This window comes from Branchiostoma floridae, chromosome 13 (genome assembly GCF_000003815.2).
Source record: "Branchiostoma floridae strain S238N-H82 chromosome 13, Bfl_VNyyK, whole genome shotgun sequence".
Classification (NCBI taxonomy): Eukaryota; Metazoa; Chordata; class Leptocardii; order Amphioxiformes; family Branchiostomatidae; genus Branchiostoma; species Branchiostoma floridae.
In genome coordinates this window covers 10,537,347-10,559,134 of record NC_049991.1, presented here as the reverse complement: position 1 = coordinate 10,559,134, position 21,788 = coordinate 10,537,347, and the positions used below count along the sequence as shown (strand labels likewise).

Genomic DNA, 21,788 nt, shown 5'->3' with positions numbered 1-21,788 from the left:
ACACACGATCCAACTCCAGGTAACGGCAGGCACACCAAGTCAACGTGACCTGCCCACCGTTGCCATGGCGACGGACCTTCAAACGACACATCGCTCTATGGCCGGTTGACGGGGACGATTTACACTAACAAAACCGGTCAGTGAAAGCTAAGTCGCTCGTGTTCTCACAAACAACGGCCATGCCTTTGTGACTGGCCATCGCTCCGTGTCAGGTGTCGTAACAGGTATGTATGGAAAGTAAGACTAACCCATTGACACGTCCATCCAGGTGAAACCCTAGACAACACTTTGTTTGGGAAACAAAGTAAACAGTGCCGCGGGCGAATAAACTGACTGGACTTTATCATTCTATAAACTATGGCTGACAGGGGAAGGGAGTAAACATCAGAGGAAAGAGAACAACCCGTTTGTAAGGATTTCTACGCGAAGATTGGTCAGTAAAACAGAAGAGATTCACCATGGGGGAAGCTACGGACGGTCGTGTGGAGTTTATTAGTGAGTACGCCCTGAAAACTTTCAAACAGAAGCCGGAAAAGTGGGCAAAATGTTACGGGCAGGAGGAGACCAGGATCATGCTTCACGAGTTTTTCGACAAGGCGGAGAACACTCATCTGTTCGTGTTGGCCAACGCCGCCGGGACACTGAGTGTTACCAACGAGATGCCCACCAGTCTGAAGGGGAAAGCCGTGTACTTCATCAAGAAAAGGAAGGAAGCGATCAAGGGGACGGAGGGCCTCCGAACAGACCTGTACATAGGAGACCTGTCCTACTCACCACTGGACCAACTCTCGGCATTGGTCGATGACGTAAGTTCTCTGCCTTTAATGACATTGAGTTAGTAGCAGTGTTTGTTCATGTTATGATATTTGCGGAATTAAAAGCCCCTTTGTTATATTTTTACTTAATACACTTATACCAACCCACTCACTACCGTTCAAGTACCTGCCCTCAACGTGGACTATTAGGACGAATAAAACAACGGTAAATCGTTGTTTTTTCGTACGTAAGATGATACACGTGTTTGTGACGTTTCTACAGGAGACAGTTATGTTAGTAAATATGACGGTCTGTGTTATCGAATGACACACTATGCGTCATCAAAAGATGGGTATGTTTAGGGCATAGATTATATGGTTGACTGGTCTTTCAAAACAACACAAAATTTGGCGGACACGCAATATAATACCACTTAAACAGTACTCAGGAACATATAGTACCAAAAAAATCTTTATGACTGCGCATAACCATTAAGCTTCAATTTAACGCGAATCGTTGGTTGTGGCCCCTTGCTATTTTATAGTGTATAAAAAGGTTAGGTAGTTATTTTAAAAACACATCTTCACATGAAGAAGCCCCTGTTAACATACGAAACGTTATATGAACAAGGTCCGCCTGAACGTGATTTAAAAGGCATGTCTTCAGATCAACTATTTCCATGCCTACCATGCCTTGTGTCTGAAACATTTGATTAGCAACAGCGTACTTATGAAAACTGTAAGACGCCAGTGCACATTGTTGCAAAACAAGTGTGCCCTTTTATTGGAAGGTCGCCACTGTTGTCCCCCGACACACGCACGCCCACAAAATGGTTGGCGGTGCTTTCAGACTGTGTTTGTGGACAGCGATTGTTTCTATGTTGAAACTACAATTAAAGAAACGTCCAGAGAATAGGTGTAGCGGTTGTAAACCCACCAACTCTGCCAAGATTCTGTCAACACTACAGCGTACATGACTGGGAGCCGAGAGTTATAAATGAGCTGTCGACCCTTTTCGCTACCTTGGTGGTAAAATAGATGCAAGTTTAAAGATGTTTTGCTAGATTCGAACAATGTTGAGGCGGGCGGGGGCTATTTTTGTGTTATAAATGCGAACATTGGCCTCTAAGCTGCCTTGGCGGTAAAATAGATATAAATCTAATGATGTTTTCGACCCAGCTAGCTTGGCTGTTACAATCCCAAGTGAGGTCATCGCGACCAAGAGGGGGCCGATATGGACACCTGGTTGTTGATGTTTTGAATCACTGTCACACAACATGTTTTCCAGTGTCTCATCTATCCGGGATGTCCTACATTTAGAGTTGTTTACCACAGTCGTCATTGTTCATAATTAGGCCAAATTCTACAATTACAGATCCCATGTTGTTTTCGTTTTTTTCCCCTGCCCCGCTTAGGGCTAAACTGTGCACAAAACATCTTTAATTGCCGTTTGATTATCCTTTGGCCGCAGGGCACTTTATCATACTATTTACACGTAGAAACCCAGCTTCAATGAAAGTTTTGACTGTTGAAGATTTAACATTTGACCTTCTTTCAATGATCTTTGTTTGCTTTTTCCCACACTTTTAATTACATTACATAGCAAATAGAGCAACATACTACAAAGAACGTTTACCAACCAGGTATTTATCTAGCACAGAAAGAATCAATGTTTACCTGTCTTTTTACCTCAGACGGCTGACCAGTTGTCATGGCGCACGTATATATAGGAGAAAACCGCAGCTTAGCACATTCGTTATGAACTAAGAAATATATAGATGGCTAGATAGGGACATTCAACAGCTTACGACTGACATGTTTTGAAAACAGCTAGCTCGAAACTACCCAACGACAAGTAAGAAAGATAATCATCGATTATAGAATCAATAAACACCTATTTAAAACCTTGTCCACTTACAGATTTCGTTCACCGGGAAAATTGTTAACCGTTGTTTATTTCAAATAGGTGTGTACAAGGAGTGATCGGAAGATTCAAGGTTGTTTAACAAAAATGACTCGAGATATATTTTACTTGCATGGTAGTTTATAAAACAAGGATTGACAGCCAAGCTTAAAAAAACACAAACATGTTCAAACATTGATAAACCGTCTTGGTCGTGGGGGTAACCTTGTATAGCGTGCTGAACTTTGTGGACATACGATTTTGAGGCATTTAATAAAATCCGTTGTTTGTTTTTGGCCTAGTTTCGCTCCACACACATAGCTACGTAGTACGTGTTTGCATAAAGAAAGCACAAAATACGGTAACTTTGCTGTGATTTCATCGCGAGGTTTTCCACCCTTGCGTTTATGTTAACTTAAAAGAGAACTAGTCCCCCCCCCCCCAGTGACGAAGTTTGATCGTTTTTATTTCTTAGATTTTGCAAGTCACCCCGGCTTTTCAGTCCCTTTCTTTCCGTGTTGGGTTCCCTCCTGGCTAAATGTCTACGGACCTGCGTGCTCAAGTCACGTACTAGCCCCCTAGTCCTCTCCCCTTACCAGACCATTCAAATTTAGAAGAAAAACAAAGGTCCGGTAAGTTCACGTTACTCTTAGATAAGAAGGGTTATTGTCGAGCTACTGCCAAACCAAACAAACATCTAGATCAATTTCAGTTATTTTCAACCTTGGCTGTTCTATGATTGCTACCAACCCCCTGGTGTAACTTGAAAATCCTCCAAGTTAACTCCAAGGCCTTACATTTGAAAAAGCCAACAGTAGCACCTGTTAAAACGTCGCTCTCTATGCCTTTGAAGTTTTACTAAACAGTTTATCTTCTGGTGACAACCACGCAAAGGTTTATTTACACACATGCCCTTGACGTTTGCCCACTGGTACCAGCATGGCTGTACTATATAGTGTTAACAGTGTCATGGTGACAGTAAGCAAAGAAGGGAGGCTAGTATGGGGTATAGGAGAGTATGTCAGAACGTTTTAACCGTACGTCACGCAACGTATTCAACAGGTAGACAAGGCAAATATTGACCGACCCAGGCCCCTTATTTCACCAACTTTATTTCCAAAGGATTAACCATACAAAAGCCGTCTGATCTGCTTACATTAAAATGTCTAGCTTATACATATCCTTCGCCACTTTAAGGAATGAAAAATTTTGTTGGATGTTAAATAATTCATAGAAATATTAGATGTATACTTAAGACATAGCTTTAGAGAATTGTCGTTATGATGGCATATAGGATGGCATATCCGCTTATTAAAAAGAGTGGTATGAAGAGCCTCCTTTCACACTCTTTTGCTATTGTGAATGTAGAACTGGCGCAGTATGGTTGGCGGAGCGTGACATTTGACTCTTTGCGTGGAAGTGGTAAACAATCCCTATGGGCATCAACTATCACTAATGATTTATATTCCACATGTAGGTGACTTATGAATGAATCTCTTATACGACTTAAAAGAAAACTTATGGCAGTCCATACAACTATATCGCATCACAGTCATGATTACGAACATCATTGACATGCGCTATGACTTTACTCCACCACATTGGATTTTGTCTCAGGCGCGCTGAACGTTAGCACAGTAATTACACCCTACCCACCGGCTGATTAGATAACAAAGTCCCGCCTAAGGAATAGTAATTACACAGTAAATATGTACCCTTTCAAAAGCTGTTACGCCCAGTTTTCTGAGACACTTATGGTAGTTTCATGGCAAGCGCACAGGTGTTCTTGCATCAATAAAATGTTTTACGTTTGATGGAAAAGCTGCTACTGTAATTACTACATTCTAAACCAGGGTAATTGTTAATGATGGACCGTGGCGTTACCAGGATCGCAGCAAGCGTCGGTCGACTGTTGTTATGGGGGTTGCTACTGTCAACATAACGAGAACAATTTTCACAGTACCCCCCCCCCCCCACCTTGGGTTGTAAAGGAATAATTCTTTTTCGACTACGTACTCAAAGCTTAACTTATATTACACTACACGGGTGATAGAAACGCCATAAAGATGCTACCGTTTTTTAATTGACGGATTTCGAACAATCATTTAAGTCATTATTAATGCTAACAGGTTCCTAGCGGAAAAGGTATTCACTCTGTTGATTGACTCTTATCAAGCCACACTAAATGTTAAGCTACATTCTCACCTTTCAATCATGTGCAAGCCCTAACAATTAGGTGCGAAAGAATGCAATGATAAGCCCTAATGCGTCTTTAAAGAAACCATTTTGACACATGGCACAATGGGTAGGATAAACACCTGTTAGTTAGGCCCCGGTCATACTAAGCCTTGTAAAACGGAATCACGTACTTCGACAGAATATCTTTAGGCAGTATTGGTATTTTATATATGAGCAAGTCCGCTATCCGAAGAACAGGGCTTTTACCAACGAATTCGACCGACTGGGGATGGATGTTCATTTGTTTGTACAAATATACAAATGCAATCTTGTACAATAGAAAAAGCAGCTAGTTTGTGATTGTCCCTCTTTCTTGTAAAGACCAAGTCACTGAAAATGTTAAATGCATGGGGCTTACAGGGAAAGTTGATTTTAAGACATATTAGCTGTTTATAAATTAATATCTATTTGTTTGTAGAAACAACAAAAAGACAAGTAAATCTTATACCACAGAAATAGAACAAGCATGGAGTACTTCTTTCCCTCCTAAAGTATGACTAATTGGGAAGGTTCAACACACGGTTGCATACACGGAACCCTAATGACATGCCCCCTCCCCTTCCCCAGGTTATCGTCCCCATGCTGCAGAACGACAGGAACCATGACGGCTGGCCTAACGTGGTGTGTCAGGACGTCATGCGTCACGTGCACAACCTGAAGAGTAACGTGTACGTGGTGGGAGGGCAGGTCAAGGGCAAGACTCTGCTGCCGCTGCCTGCAGGCGCCGAGCGCATGGACGGGGTCGAGCCAGCAAAGTACGTTCTTATCATTACACCTATGCCTTAGAATGTTTACTGTACAATGAAACGTAGAATAATCGTTTTAGTTGCCCTTTTAAAGATATTACAAAGTTTGCATTCCCTTTGTGTATTGTGAAAGAGGATCACAAGTTGCCAAGATATGCGAAGATGTTTTAAGTCGATGAAGGTTAGACATCCAGGTAATAAGGTACACCAAAAAACACTCAAGCGACTGAATATGATTTTCGAAACGATCAGACGTTTCAGATAACATCTCAGTGTCACTGACAAAGAATTTTATCTGAAACGTCTAACCGTTTCCAAAATCATACCCAGTTGCTTGAGTAACTACTTTTCGGCGAAGATGTTTTGAGTTCAAAGTTTTTAACTGTCCTCAAATTCAAAAGAAATGAAAGGTTTGTTATTTCTAGAGAGGAGACGTCAGATCGGCATCTCCTGCATTCCATCGAGTCCATCGTGATCGAGTGGTCGCACCAGATCCGGGACGTCCTGTCCAGGGACTCCGCCAAGCCGCTCCTGGACGGACTCAACCCAACACCGTATGTGGAACTGGACTTCTGGAAGGCACGGGCTGTCAACCTAGAGTGCATCTATGATCAGGTGATTTTCCTTGGCGGTTCGCTGTGCTTTTATGGTCTGATCTCTATTTGCCACTACAAGTGACCAAGAACTTTCCCTAAGTCAGAGTCAAACTACAATGTAGACCTTCCCATATAGATTCGTTGTGGCATATTGAGATTGTTTCAACTGCTTGGTTTTATTAAGTGCTATTGAAATACCTGACACTGTTCTTTCTATGCTTAGCTGCGGGAGAACAGAGTACGGAAGATGGGGCGGATCTTGGAGAAGATGAAGAGCAGCTACTTCCCTGCCTTCAAGAACATCTTCAAGGACGTGGTGGCAGGTAAGGCACTTTGAGATTCTCAGAATCAAAACACTGACTGTTGATGTAATAATACTATTTATTGTATAATTTGATGATTCTGTAAACCTTCTGAAAACACTACGACAACATCTTATCTGTTGAGCATCAATATATGTATGACGAATGATACACAGAAATGTCAAAAATGGGATCCGTGTATACCTTTGTGTCAGAAGAAAGTCAAGCATTGTGCAACAAATGTCGAAGATATTGGTATTTGCTAAGATCTCACTGTCACAACCTCTGCAGGCCTGTCTGAAGCCGTGGACATCAACATGCACCTGAAGACGTTACGGCGGATGTTTGAGGACATGGAAGAGGCGGAGTGTCAAGACCTGCCGCAGATGATCCCGCCTCTGTTCCACGTCCTCTGCCTGGTCTGGGCCAACTCCAAACACTACTGCATGCCGGGAAGGATGGTCGTCATGCTGCAGGAAGTCTGCAACCTCTTCATTGAAATGGTAAGGAGTTAAGCTCATCTTCGGCAATGTGTGGGGTGGTAGATGAGAGATATTAGTCTAATACTGCCATGCTTTAACTAAACGTCGCCAGAAATACAATGTAGGCTATGGAGTGAAATGAAGAATTGCAGAAGAAGACAATGATAATGCGAAAGGTGACATTTTTGAAAAATGCAGAATGCTTCTCTCACAGTAGTTTGCCATTTGTAAAGCTATTCGCACATAATACATAGGTTCGCCAATGAGGCGTCGCAGCAAAATAAAAGACAAAACTAGGCTCTCCCCTGAGGCGTCGCCAAAATGACAAGAAGAAGAGGAAATAAACGCGGCGAACACACCAGCAAAACAACATGTTTTGTCATGTCATAAATATTGAGGTATTTCCTATAGAGATGATGAAACTGCATGTATTGAACTCTGTGTTTTACTCATAATGTATTTGTTTCGACACAGTCACGCACCTATCTAGGTCCGGATGAAATCTTCAAGGGGGAGATGGAAGACTCCCTGGAGAAGGTCAACCTCGTCTTGAAAATGCTGCACACCTTCAAGACAGAGTACCACTCACACAAGGCCAAGCTCAAGACTTACTTTAAGGTGACTATTATGCACACACTTGACAATGTTTTGCTTCTCTTTCAGTATACTCTAGAAATCACACAGTAATAGATAATAAAAAATCAAGCGTCACCTACTAGTGTAAACCTTTGCCGATGAAACGCTATTTTCAGAGATTTGACTAAAAAGTTGAACTTTTCGTTATCAAACTTTTGTACCAGGACGACAAAGAGCCAAAAGAGTGGGAGTTCGCGGACGCGCTGATCTTCAGTCGGATGGACAGCTTTGTACAGCGGATAGAAGTCATAAAGGTAAACCTCATCCTCCAAATCTGTGTGCTGTATTGTTCCCGAGGGATCCCTTAGCTTACACCCTTAACACGGGGCATGAACAGCAGATGTGGAACATGTACTGGAAATGGAAAAAAAAGTTTTAAACAAATAATCCCTTGCCTATTGAGACTTGCCAGGGACTTGTGAAAGTAAGTGAAAGGAGAGGTCTAGTCTCTATATAATTTCCAAACTTGAACAAGCTTGAACCCTTTTTGTAATGCTTCACAGGGCCTGTTTGAGACGGGAATCATGCTGATGAAGCTGGAGAAGGTGGAGTTCTCCGGGATCAAGGGCCAGGCCTTCAGCACGCAGGTGGAGAAGATGTTCGAGGAGTTCCAGGAGTACTACAACGTGTTCGGGGCAAGGACCTACGACCCGCTGGACCCCATGAACGCGGTGAGAGAGGACACTAAGATCTAGTCATCCTGGGATCCTTGCGATTTGAAAGACTCCATAGCTATGTTTTCAGCCTATCCCTATAATTGTGATGGACCTTCGATTCCATTGTTGAGTTTTTACATCGATTAGTAAAGCACACGTCCCATTACATGTGCCAGAGATACACGTTCTCTTCTCATAAATCATTGGAATAATACAACTATGTTTGCTAATGATTTTGGGGTGTGGTGTGATTTGAAAGAAATACTGACAAGATTCATGAATTCACGGATTTTCTAGTCGCTTTCTGATGAAGACTGTGTTCTTGCAACTTTGTGTCTCTTTGTATCTCCAGGATTTCGACGCCGACGTGGAGAATTTCAACCAGCAAGTGGACGACATCGACCGGCGGCTCGGCGCCATCGCCTGCCAGGGGTTTGACGACTGCTGCGGGATCGAGGCCGCTTTCAAGGTTCGATGATCATGAATACGAACAGAGTGCTATTCTAATAAACACCATAGCTCATTTTGGACGACTTTTCTTCAAATGTTTTGTCATCTCCGTAATATTAAGGAATAGGAAATCTATTTAAAGATGTTGTCGATCATGAAGCGAAGGTCAGAGAAAAGGTGCCCCTCTTTGAATCCTATACAAATTTTGACGTTACTGTGACTGGAAGTGATACTATAGTCTGTAACCTATCGTCTCACCATTTCATTTGTCTCCCGTAGTTGGTTGAGGTTTTCGGCCCGCTTCTGGAACGTCCCACCATCAGCGCAGACTTCCGCAGCAAGTACTTGGCTCTCCTGGGGATGTACGACCGCGAACTGGACGAAGTGAAGGTCGTGTATGACGAGCAGGTGAGGAAGAAAGACATGGCTATTTGATTGTTAAAATCCGATTAGCAATCATTACATATGCATCTAGAGCACATGTAATAGTTAACCCACAGGAGGGCCACGATTTCAGTGTATAGTAGGAGTCCCGCCCACCAAGGGGTTTCTAGTCTCAGAATTGGTCACATGCGTATAGCACTCACATTTTTCACTCTGATATCACCACAGTTTTGCTTGATATCACCACACTTTTTCTCCTCATTCGCATGTAATAGCCTCATGCACACTTTTTTCATAGTCCAACACTATGTGGATATATACATAGAAAATGGGGCTCCTCATTGGCTAAGGGGAAGTAGCCATGGGCTATAGCTAAGATAGAAAAGAACATTACTTCAATATATATAATGTAACAACTATTAGCCCAACTACTGACGTCAGAACCGTACAACTTACGGCATGTTATTGATCGTTATTGTCTGTATCTTCATAGAAGAATGGTACAGTCAACGCCAGAGCCACAATGCCACTATTTCATAAAACGTCTTTGCTCTGAAACAATATATTTTTGTGTTATTCCAGGTTGCGGCAGCGGCTGCAAACGGCGGTATCCCGCCTGTAACCAAGAACATGCCCCCTGTGGCAGGCGCGCTGGAGTGGGCTCGAGAACTCCGGGAAAGGATCGGAGCACCGATGAAGCGCTTCCGCTTCATTGAGGACCCGTAAGTCCAATTACAGTAGCGTATTTTCACTTTAAATTCAATCACTAATGGTAGTGAATTATCAAGCAGGAAAACCATAGACTATTCTGACAAGCGCAACACATGTAACGTATGGAGCGAACACCAGTTATATTTTCGTGGTACATGTATTCTTAAGAAGCAAGTAACCAATCCACCAAGCAACGTAACAAACAAACGAACAAACAAGCAAATAAACAAACAAACGGACAGACGCATTAACAAAACCACAATGATTTAATCTGATTTTGTGTTTTGCAGGGCTATGGAAAGCGATGACGCAGGCATAATCTTCAAGAAATTTGAGGAAATGCAAGAGCTCCTCAACAAGTAAGTAATACACATGTACTACGTTTGTTACACCTTGTTCACTATTACTTTGCAGTACGATCTGTAGGAATAGAAATGACCGAATAGAAGCTATTACTTATATAGCATCAACATTTTTATGGTGTTTTACATAACGTATGGTTCATGAGTTTCTCTCCCTTCAATTGAGCTCACATTGTAAGTTCGACGCTAATATGCATATTAAAGGATGTGTACTAGTTACAATAGTCCAATTATAACGCCATTAAAGGTAGCACGTATTTCTTTCCCAAAGGTACGAGGAATCCTGCTACGAAGGCTTCACAGCTAATGTGGACGAGCGGTCAAAGTTCAACCTGGCACAGCCTCTCCTGACCCGCCAGAAAGAACTGATCCAGGTCAACTTCGATCCACAGGTGGGACACAATTTCGCTCTTTCGCCATGCTTACGTGTTTATATGTCTGACATCATTTTGAAAAGGAGACAAAATCTAATTGTGTTACTGTGTGTAATTGGGAACGTTATTCATGTACGTTCGTCCAGTTGATTGCCGTGCTGCGGGAGGTGAAGTACCTAGAGATCCAGGAGCGAGAAGACATCCCGGCCAGCGCAGCCGACATCTTCGGCAAGAAGGAGAACTTCTGGCAGTTTGTGCGGAACCTGGACCTCCTGGTGGCGTGGTACAACCAGGTAAGGAGTCAGTCTTTATACCGACAAGCTGTAGTCTGTATTGCTCGGCGATTTCAGGACATATAACGTCTATGAGGAGTGCAGGTGCATTGAAAGTTTTCACGGAACCCCGACGTACATTGAGGATTACTGTCTGTATTTTTTCCAGGTCCGTCGGGATATTCTGGAAGTGGAGCTGCCGCTGATAGAGACCCAGCTGCAGGACATCGACACCAAGCTGGAGACAGCGGAGAAAAGTCTGGGCTGGAAAGACGACGGTAAGGAATGGTCCCAAAGTCAAATAGAATGAATTTGGTGAACAGGAATCGATCTTCTTATCTATCAACGATGCTCCTTATCATTGATATGGTCTCTCTGTCCCTCCCGATTTCTTGTGAACCGGCGCCCGTCAAGTACAAAAGAAAAATGGTAGAATGTTTTGTTTGTTATGTCCAGGGGTGTGGGAGTACATCCAAGAGACCAGGGACATGGTTCACGACTTACACGTGCGCGTCTTCAAGGCCAAGGACAACGTCGAGCAGATGCAGAAGATCATGGAGAAGTGGTGCGTGCTGCCGCTGTTCGAGCGCAAGGAGAACAAGAAGGACGCCCTGCTGTTCCTGGACGACCGGGCCGACAGGCTGCCCAAGCGGTACGGGGAGATTAAGGAGGCAGGAGAGAAGATACACGGCCTGCTTAAGGTATGACAACCTTTCTCATTTTTTTATCTTCGTGAAAACGGAACTATCTGTTTTCAGTCCATCTGTCTGGTTGTCTTGGTGTGCGTCCGCAGTAATTTGAGTATCAGGTTGAGGTGGCCTGGGTTCGTAAATGGGCATGGCTCCACCCACAAAGTTGCCAAGTTACTTCGGGTCTCTAGTTCGTGCGACACTGTTCAAACAATTTCTAGACTAATACGGGCATATCAGCCGCCCTACCCTGACTGCCAGACCGGACAGGCCAGCCAGTCAGTTTATTCTGGGGCCCAAGAGAGTCTGTCCGCCGATCTAAAATTAGCGCTCCGGGGAGTTAGATTCCGAAGGTATTATTGATCTAAAACGTTGATCAATGCCTAATTCTGTCGGGGCCTTGTCTTTTCTACCAGGAAAATCTGACGCTGTTCAAGGCAGACGCCAGCTCGGACATCTGGAAGTCGTACGTCGACTACGTGGACGACATGGTGGTGGACGGGTTCTTCAACGCCATCCACTGTTCCGTCAACTATCTGTTGGACAACACGGACGTCAAGGTTTGTGTTAGTATTAGAGATTTGATCTGTATGAGTGAATCCTCATCATTTCTAATCATCAAAGAGCACCAAGAGAATGGTGACAATCTTTAAAATCAGCAAACAGGAAATGTTTAATTAGAGTACTCATTTGAGTTTTGGATTATCATTTGCATCATTAATGATAATGTTCTGATTGAAGCACGAAGTCGGGGCCGGGGAACGTCAGCTTGTGACACTCACAATATTGTTTTAAAATCCTTGTTCCAGGTGTGCCCGGCGCCGTTGTTCGAGGCACGCATGGAGCTGATCGCACCAGACATGGTCTTCCAGCCTTCCCTGGACTTCGGCGTGAACGACGGTTTCTATGAGATGGTAGAAGGCATCATCAACGACGTGTACAAGATCGCCTCCCTGGTGCCGCGTCTGGCGGATCATAGCGGGCTGGAACACTATCAGGTGTGTTTCGTTCTGATAACCGTGGGCGCGTCAGGGCAAATCAACCGGCGAACATCATTGTCGGGAAGGATATTTTCTCCAACGGGATTATTGTTTTGGTTGTGTATACATAATGCATGTTTGCACAAGTGAGGATCCTCTTGATGGATTTGTATGAAATTTTGGCAATCATTGAGGTTCCCAAGAAAATATCGTTTTGGCGACTCCTAGGAGCTGTATCCTGGTACTACATTACTAGCTGACAACCCCTTTCTGATGGTAGTAAGTTTTAGTCCAGCTAGTCTGCTCGGCGAAGTCAGTGACCTCAATTTGGGACATTCGCGTGGCTCGGGTTTTGTTGAGTATTGTTATAGCGTATAAGGCTAGGGCTTTTGTAGTAAGAAATTCACAAACTCTACTCCCCTAAGTAATGAGATTTTCGTTTGCTTTGCAGGCCGACATGGAGGACATGCAGGAGCTGTGCGACATGCGGCAGGAGACGATGGACAGGGTGCAGACCGTCATGAACAAGGCCTGCGAGTATCGCAACTCCTTCGACAACTTCTCGTACCTGTGGGTGGACGACAGACAGGAGTTCATGCGCCAGTTCCTGCTCTACAACCACGTGCTGACACAGGAGGAGATCGAGGCTCACGCGGAGACGGGCGTGCCGGAGTGTCCGCCTACACTGGATCAGTTCAAGGACCAGGTAATGTTCTCATCATGAAGATATATGTAAGCTCCATCACAACACAGCGTTACACAACAGAGCATGACATTACATCCCCAAACGACACAACACAATACAATACAGCACAAAGCAACTCAGCACAAGAAAACGTAACATAGCACAACGTTACACTATGCTGCAATACGCTGCACTACATTAGATTGCACAACGCCAGGTAACACACAACACAACACAACATTAAACAACACAACACAACACAATACAGCACAACACACCAAACCACACCACACCACACCACACGCGTACGATACGGTACGGCACATCAGAAGAGACCACAACACTAACTTGTCAATAGACATTTGTCTATGAATCTCGGTGAGTCAGAACAACACGATATGTTAATGAGAGTAATAACTTTCCCCCACAGATCGACACGTACGAGAAGGTTTACGAGGAGGTTATCCAGATCCAGGGGATGGTGAGGTGTGACGACTGGTTCCGGGTGGACGCCAGGCCCTTCAAACAGGCCCTGCTCAACATCGTCAAGAAATGGAGCTTCATGTTCAAGCAACATCTCATCGACCATGTCACAAACAGGTACAAGGAAATCAAAGATTTCGGCGTTTCAATCCAAGGACCTGAACGATTGAAATAGATTACAACCAAGCATAAGACGAAACTATAGTCTGAGTAAAGCTGTATTGTAGTAGATAGAGCTTTGTGTCGACAATACTGCATCCTAACGTTATATTTACGTCTATTGCAAATTGACAAAATACGCAAATATAATGTCAACTTCGGTATCACTTTTCATTTAGTCAAAGTGCTGTAACAAGGTACTTGTCTGCAATCGAGTTGAACCCACCTTTCTATTTTTTTGTGGACTTACATCTATAATTACAGCGTCAATTTATTCTGAAATCTTCAGTATTTTGATGAACCCTGTACAAAATAATAGCAAATCAGGATACAGAAAGAAAACACTTGACATACGAACCACGTGCATTCACAATGATATAACATACGCAGTTACAATTGAGCACAGAAGTAATAAATCATGCAAGCAACTAAAAATTATCCCAAACAGTACCAAATAAAAATCATAAGACATATGTATTGGAATCTTTGTTTTCCCCAGTCTGAACGACCTGGCAGGGTTCATCACGGTGACAGACTCCGGGCTGTCCAAGGAGGTTGAGGAGGGAGACTACGACGGTCTGGTGGGGGTTATGGAGCACCTGCTGGCCGTCAAGGCGCGTCAGGAGGCCACGGACGAGATGTTCGAGCCGCTCAAACAAACCATCGAACTTCTCAAGCAGTACGACCAGGAGCTGCCGGACGAGGTTCATGCACAGCTACAGGTGAGATTTTCCGGCGTTTCTTCATATTTCTCGCGTTCATTATTTAGAAAAGTGCCAAGTAGGAATGCTACAAATGCTAACGTTAGTTCATGTTTATTCGTGAGGTACACCATATCCATTGTTTTTAAAGACATGGCATTTAGTGATATCTAGTTCACGGACGGTGGTTTCAAATTCAAATTGAAATATCTTGAAACTAGTGTAACTCACTGTTCATCGACTTGATAGTCATAAATACGATGCTTTTAGAAACAACGAATTTTGGTTACCTCGCGAATAAAGGTGAACTACCTTTACCTACAACTCTATGAGATATGGACAAAAACATCAGTTACCCACGGCCTCCCTATCCTTTGTTTCCCTTGTTATTTGTAACGGTGTGCAAGTGCTAGCAATCCCTGGCCTCAGCAGTACTGAAAGAAAGAGAAATAATATTGTAACGCTCAAGGTTTTGTTCCATACTGTAAAGACTCGTAGTAAGTTGTGTTTGCTAAAGCCTTGCTCCACAATTGCAGGCATTACCAGAGAAGTGGAACAACACGAAGAAGATCTCTGTGACAGTGAAACAGGCGGTGGCGCCGCTACAGGCCAACGAGGTGGCCATCTTACGGCGGAGGTGTGGCCAGTTTGATGTAAGTACCGTTTATATCGTATCTATCAAGGACATGAAAGGTGTGAAAAGTCATGACATGTCTTCACAGCTAATACAGCTTTTTTGACCTAACATGGTTTTGTCTTTTTGACCTAACGTTGTTTTGTAGTAAAGTAAATCATTCCTGTCCACTTGTTAACTACTGACACTGTGACACCTTTGTCATCCAGCACCGTGTAGGGCATTGACTACACTCTATAGTGTAGCTAATGTAAACCTACGTCGTGTTAAATGTTGAAACAGCAGGCACAGGACCGATAGTGTTATTGTTATGACGTCTCTAATTCCCCGTCTCTCCAACCTGACAGATCAAGCAGCACGAGTTCAGGGAGAAGTTCCGGCAGCAGCCGTTCTTGAGATATGATGCTAAAAACCCGTACGAGGTGTTGGACACTGTAAGTATCTCACACAATCTTCACTTTTCATATGATACTATACCGCTGTGTGGGCAGTCACAGTAGAGCTACCACTTTGGTCTTGTTGTAACTGAATAAAGCTGGGATTGCTGCAGGTTCCACAATTGGCTTTGTACTTTGTGTACTCTGTAGATGGTTGATGTCAACAAGGGTTTTATTCAAACATCTATTTCTCGTGTCTTTAGATCCAAATAGAGATCACCGGTCTTGAGAAGGAGATGCAGGCTCTACAGGAGGCCGGCGGGCTGTTCGAGGTCGCCATCCCAGATTATAAACAACTGCGCGCCTGCAGGAAGGAAGTGCGCATGCTCAAGGTCCTGTGGGACATGATCATCCTGGTCAAGACCAGTTTCGACGACTGGAAGAAAACGCCCTGGCTCGAAATCAACGTGGAGAACATGGAGATTGATTGCAAGAAGTTCGCCAAGGACATCAGGGGGTTGGACAAGGAGATGCGTGCGTGGGACAGCTACGGTGGGATGGACTCCGCCGTCAAGAACATGTTGACCTCCATGCGGGCCGTGGGAGAACTGCAGAACCCGGCCATCCGTGACCGCCACTGGCAGGAGCTCATGATTGCGACAAAGGTAATCCAGAGTAGCGTACCTTCTAACTGACAACTCTCTTAATCACAGACTCACAGATTATGTCAGAAACAGAACCAAAGTAGTGTGTGGGAGTGACAAAAAAGAATTGAGGCTATGAATGGGGGTATCTGAGTAGCCTGACGTGATGGCCAGTCCAGGTAGACAGCCCAGGTAACAAAACATGGTGCGCAGCCCAGCTTTCTCCGTAAACCTTTTCTGCTAGGAGGAAAAAAAGTACACACCAGCAAAAACAATATGTTTTCTCCTTCGTGAAAAAAACATAATTATGATAGCTAGTAGAGTGAATCAAACCAAGACACAGAGACGTTATGTTCATTTGTTTCTTTTCTTCATAGGTGAAATTCGTCATGGACGAGTCCACCAAGCTGGACGATCTGTTGGCGCTGAACCTCCACAACTTCGAAGACGAAGTGAAGGGCATCGTGGACAAGGCCGTGAAGGAGATGGGCATGGAGAAGGTTCTGAAGGAGATGGACGTGACGTGGGCCGCCATGGAGTTCACGTACGAGCCGCACACGCGCACAAAGACGCCGCTGCTCAAGGGTGACGAGGAGCTGATTGAGACTCTGGAGGACAACCAGGTATGAGGAACTTTGATAAAAGTTTATCTCTGGATTTGTCACCTGCTCACCTGAGGTCGAATGGCCGCATGGCTAGGCTAGAGGATAGGAGATCAAATGATTCGTTAGACGTTGAGTCTTTGGGCTTGGGAAAGACACTTCACACGAGCGACTTTCCTCTCTCCACCCAGGTGTAAAAATGGGAACCTGACTTCGGTTGGGGATGTAAAAGTTGGTATAAGGAGAGGGATGGGCTAAGCCGTTCAGTACCGTTCCCTAGACATAGTGGATAACAAACCACCTCTTCTACAGCCTCAATACGGCTATGGGACTAACTTTGTTTTGCATACTATTAATTCATTCCATCATGTCAGCAATTTATCAAGGACAACATCCTGTGCTACACTTAGATTCACCTCATCATTACAAAATATCCTATTGGCTCGGACGCTGGATGAAGAAAATTTCCGTCTTCCTGAGCTAAACAGGTAACTTATCAACGCCTTCCTAACGCAGGTACAAATCCAGAACCTGATGACGTCCAAGTACATCGCCCACTTCCTGGAGGAGGTGTCTGGCTGGCAGAAGAAGCTGTCCAACGCGGACTCAGTCATCTCCATCTGGTTCGAAGTGCAGCGCACCTGGTCTCACCTGGAGAGCATCTTCATCGGCTCCGAGGACATCCGAAACCAGCTGCCCGAGGACTCCAAGAGATTCGACGGGATTGACGTGGATTTCAAGGTTCGCTCAACCACGTTTTCCTAAATCTGAAATTTATGTTTTCTGAAACCGGTCTGGGCGACAGACAGAATGTAAGTACTAAACCTGAATTAGCTCCAGATTTATACTGGTGGGTATTTATGGTGTGTAAGATGTCGTTAGCTTGAAGAATGAATCCGCTCTTAGAAACCCAATGTCAGGTTTTATAAAATCCTAATTAGTGCAGAGTAGAATATCTCCGTACATGATACATAACACACACTAAGTACAGTTCTTCTCTGTGTTTAGGAACTGATGGCGGATGCAGAAACGACGCCCAATGTCATCGTGGCCACCAACAAGCCCAACCTGTATGACAAGCTGGAGGAGATTCAGAGCAGGTAATGAGAACCCGTCTGATAGTCAATAAAACAAGCAAGCGAACAAACAGGTAAACAAACAAGCAAATAGAGGTTCAGAGCTTATATTTGCCTTGGAATAAATATGAGGCGTCAACTCCAAATTCTCGTTATAGGAATGGTACCACTATGGCACAAATAACCAACCACCGTGAGTTAATTTCTTTGTATTGCTATCCCTTTCCGCAGGTTGACCCTGTGTGAGAAGGCGTTGGCTGAGTACCTGGAGACCAAGCGGCTGGCCTTCCCCAGGTTTTACTTCGTGTCCTCGGCTGACCTTCTGGACATTCTGTCCAACGGCACTCAGCCCACAGTGGTAATTAAAATATGAAAGTCTTGAACATCATCAGTCTTTGTGACAGTACTCACAGTAAGTAAGTAATTACAATGTACAAGAAAGTGGAAGCGTTGAAAAAAACTCACGGCACCATTTTAGTATAAAATTGACAATGTCAGTATGTTATAATGATATTTCCTAAATATTGCCACTATCAAATGCCTGATGACAGACTTGAGACATACATATATTGTGGTCTGAGTCGAAACCTTCTTTCTCCCCAGGTGGCCCGGCATCTGCCCAAGCTGTTTGACAACACAGCTAAGCTGAAGTTCCAGGAAGATGAAAGCGGACAGTTCACCAAGACAGCCACCGGCATGTACAGCAAGGAGGGAGAGTACTGCGACTTCGACCAACCGGTGGAGCTGGACGGCCAGGTGAGGAAATTGTCGCTTCATTTTAGAATATTAAGTATCAAGTTGTTCAAGCTCTGACATGTCATTTGTTTAAGCGTCTGTCACATAGCAGAAATTTTCTCTGCCGACGAGTCTGCGAGCTCTGAATGATATTTTCGGCAATAAAATGCCGTAGCATTTTTTCTCTATCATCGCTCGATTGTGAGAGACCGGTCGATGTTTGCAGTTCCCGATCCCCGTCCAATGTGATGGGGTAGATTTCAATATGAAAATTAGCTTGATTCTGTCAATTTTTAATTTCGGTGATCTGGCGACCAACAGATACAATCAAAGCTCATTTACTGCATGGCAGGGGCTTTATGAGATCATGATTTTCTCATCGTTTTCTTTTATTGTATGATTTGCTAGGTTGAGATCTGGTTGAACAAACTGCTAGACCGGGTCCGTGCGACTGTGCGACAACAGCACACAGAAGGCGTGGTGACGTTTGAGGAGAAGCCCAGGGACCAGTGGCTGTTTGAGTACCCCGCACAGTGCGCGCTCAACTGCTCACAGATCTGGTGGTCCACGGAGGTCAACATCGCTTTCGCGCGTCTGGAGGAAGGGTACGAGAACGCTCTGAAGGACTACAACAAGAAACAGGTAAAAAAAAAAAACAAACAAACAAACAAACGGTTGTGTGTGCTCCTTTTATGTTGATAGACCAAATAGATATGGTCTTCGTAGACCTTCAGGAACCCCAGCCTGTTTCACGATAGTCCAGATACTTCTTTACTTCTAATTGACTTGATCATACCTGTCAAACCTTTCTGCCAATATTAATATTTTTTTAAATTATTGAATTGTAGATCACCATGCTGAACACGTTGATCGGCATGCTGATTGGACAGCTGACTTCGGGAGACCGTCAGAAGATCATGACCATCTGTACAATCGACGTGCACAACAGAGATGTGGTCCAGAAGATGATCGCGCAGAAGATTGACAACGCTCAGGCCTTCCTCTGGCTCAGCCAGCTCAGACACAGGTTAGTTGATAGGCAGGAGAACTTCACAGCATTTTTCCATATTTCTACTGTCAAGTCCACACATTAGATAGTTGTAACCAAGCGTCTGTTCTATCATGCTGAGGTATTCGATAATTTATGTCGAACGTTTATCCATAGGTGGGACGATGAAAAACTGCACTGCTTCGGTAACATCTGTGATGCACAGTTCCTGTACGCGTACGAGTACCTGGGCAACACCCCCCGTCTGGTCATCACGCCTCTCACCGACAGGTCAGTTCAATGGTTGTCTACCATCAATCTCCAAGCAGATCCTACGGTAGTGTAAGATAGTATCAAAAGCTGCCAGAGGAGTGAAGCCGGCCTAGAAGTGCGTTTGGCTACCTACATGGCAAATGTACACCTCTTGACTGACTACACTCCTTGGCCAGTTTAGTACTATCGTATGCCATCGTAGGATCTGCTTGGATATTAGTCTACCATTCCCATTTACGTCTTCTGAATAATAATGAATTTACCATTATGATACTAAAGGTGTACCTGTTCAAGTAATAGAGTTACATACCCCCCTCCCACACAGATGCTACATCACACTGACACAGTCGCTCCATCTGATCATGGGAGGGGCTCCCGCAGGGCCTGCCGGGACGGGAAAGACCGAGACAACCAAGGACTTGGGACGCGCGCTGGGCATCATGGTCTATGTGTTCAACTGCTCCGAACAGATGGACTACAAGGTAAGGGGCAATGTTAATGCGATCATCATGCGAATTAGGCTGATTGGTTTTACGGTTATTTCTATATTAGCGTAATCGTAACGTAATGCTGAAGATACTTATCTCCGTTCTAGTCCATCGGTAACATCTACAAAGGCCTGGCGCAGACGGGAGCCTGGGGCTGCTTCGACGAGTTCAACCGCATCTCCGTGGAGGTGCTGTCGGTGGTGGCCGTGCAGGTGAAGAGCATCCAAAGCGCCATCCGGGACAACAAGGAACGCTTCCTGTTCCAGGTAAATATCCCGCAGTTTAGAGACAGAAAATTATGGATAATCTGCCGATTATGCATGATGCGTCAGGTTGCACCCTAATTCCACTTCGGCAGCGACTTCTCCGCGACCGTGATTTAGCGATGAGCTGTCAACGAATTTCATAGATGAAAACCGAGACTCTCTACGCTTTGTGTGTTTTGTTGTCTTTTCAGTCATACTTTTACATTTACGTCTAGGGCTACGTATACACAAATCCAATTTAGAGCACAGCAAGTTTGCAGCGCTGTCTAGTGGAATGTGTGCCTTGGCACTACTTACTACGGATACGCATTCAATTGATGATGTATGTTATGTTGGCTCAATTGCAAATTTCTCTGCACTTGTTAACTGTTAATGGTACACGTGACTCCTGGTTTGTCCTAGGGTGAGGAGATCAGTCTGACGAAGACGGTGGGCCTGTTCATCACCATGAACCCCGGGTACGCCGGGCGGACCGAGCTGCCGGAGAACCTGAAGGCCCTGTTCAGGCCCTGCGCCATGGTGGTGCCTGACTTCGCCATGATCGCTGAGATCATGCTGGTGGCTGAGGGATTCCTGGACGCCAAACTGCTGGCACGGAAGTTCATCACACTGTACACGCTGTGCAGGGAGCTGCTGTCTAAACAGGTCAGTATACAAATATATGTTTTCATGGTTACAGTAGAACCCTCTCACAATTTTAAAAGGCTTGTTCTTGCTCAAGAGTACGGGCGGAAACCTATACCGTCAGTTTGTTCCTCTGCATTCTCATTGCTGTAGCCTTTTACAATTACACATACCGCCATGTTAAATAACCCGCAATGCCCATGCGTCCACAGCATCACTACGATTGGGGTCTCCGTGCCATCAAGTCTGTGTTGGTGGTGGCCGGTGCCCTGAAACGTGGTGACCCGACCCGACCGGAGGACCAGGTCCTGATGCGAGCCCTGAGAGACTTCAACCTACCGAAGGTCTGCCCTAACGTTACTCTTGTATACAGTTATATCTGATATGATAATATGAATAAACTGCAGTCTTTGAAAAAAAGGGATGGTGACAAACATATTGAATAGTACTAAATAAAGCCTGCGAAATCTTTGGCAAACCACGACGTGATTTTTATTCCATGTCCTGTGGCGTAGCT

At 44.5% G+C, this 21,788-nt stretch overlaps 1 protein-coding gene across 1 annotated transcript in view; it reads left to right on the top strand.

Annotated features, from left to right (window-relative positions):
* The first annotated feature begins 182 nt into the window (after positions 1-182).
* The window catches only part of LOC118429412 (dynein beta chain, ciliary-like), a 41,128-nt gene continuing 19,522 nt past the window's right edge, over positions 183-21,788 (top strand). The window contains exons 1-36 of the mRNA XM_035839894.1: positions 183-806; positions 5,464-5,651; positions 6,068-6,257; positions 6,462-6,561; positions 6,832-7,043; positions 7,497-7,640; positions 7,823-7,912; positions 8,162-8,329; positions 8,667-8,783; positions 9,044-9,172; positions 9,731-9,870; positions 10,150-10,218; positions 10,493-10,613; positions 10,742-10,888; positions 11,037-11,145; positions 11,324-11,568; positions 11,973-12,116; positions 12,366-12,554; positions 12,988-13,242; positions 13,652-13,821; positions 14,363-14,585; positions 15,101-15,217; positions 15,546-15,632; positions 15,839-16,240; positions 16,597-16,842; positions 17,338-17,562; positions 17,830-17,921; positions 18,129-18,255; positions 18,501-18,653; positions 19,041-19,274; positions 19,481-19,659; positions 19,798-19,911; positions 20,219-20,375; positions 20,489-20,647; positions 21,050-21,292; positions 21,484-21,615. Of these exons, the coding sequence (XP_035695787.1) occupies positions 459-806; positions 5,464-5,651; positions 6,068-6,257; positions 6,462-6,561; positions 6,832-7,043; positions 7,497-7,640; positions 7,823-7,912; positions 8,162-8,329; positions 8,667-8,783; positions 9,044-9,172; positions 9,731-9,870; positions 10,150-10,218; positions 10,493-10,613; positions 10,742-10,888; positions 11,037-11,145; positions 11,324-11,568; positions 11,973-12,116; positions 12,366-12,554; positions 12,988-13,242; positions 13,652-13,821; positions 14,363-14,585; positions 15,101-15,217; positions 15,546-15,632; positions 15,839-16,240; positions 16,597-16,842; positions 17,338-17,562; positions 17,830-17,921; positions 18,129-18,255; positions 18,501-18,653; positions 19,041-19,274; positions 19,481-19,659; positions 19,798-19,911; positions 20,219-20,375; positions 20,489-20,647; positions 21,050-21,292; positions 21,484-21,615 (6,165 nt within the window). The 5' untranslated portion in view covers positions 183-458. The remainder of the gene's footprint in view (positions 807-5,463; positions 5,652-6,067; positions 6,258-6,461; positions 6,562-6,831; positions 7,044-7,496; positions 7,641-7,822; positions 7,913-8,161; positions 8,330-8,666; positions 8,784-9,043; positions 9,173-9,730; positions 9,871-10,149; positions 10,219-10,492; positions 10,614-10,741; positions 10,889-11,036; positions 11,146-11,323; positions 11,569-11,972; positions 12,117-12,365; positions 12,555-12,987; positions 13,243-13,651; positions 13,822-14,362; positions 14,586-15,100; positions 15,218-15,545; positions 15,633-15,838; positions 16,241-16,596; positions 16,843-17,337; positions 17,563-17,829; positions 17,922-18,128; positions 18,256-18,500; positions 18,654-19,040; positions 19,275-19,480; positions 19,660-19,797; positions 19,912-20,218; positions 20,376-20,488; positions 20,648-21,049; positions 21,293-21,483; positions 21,616-21,788) is intronic.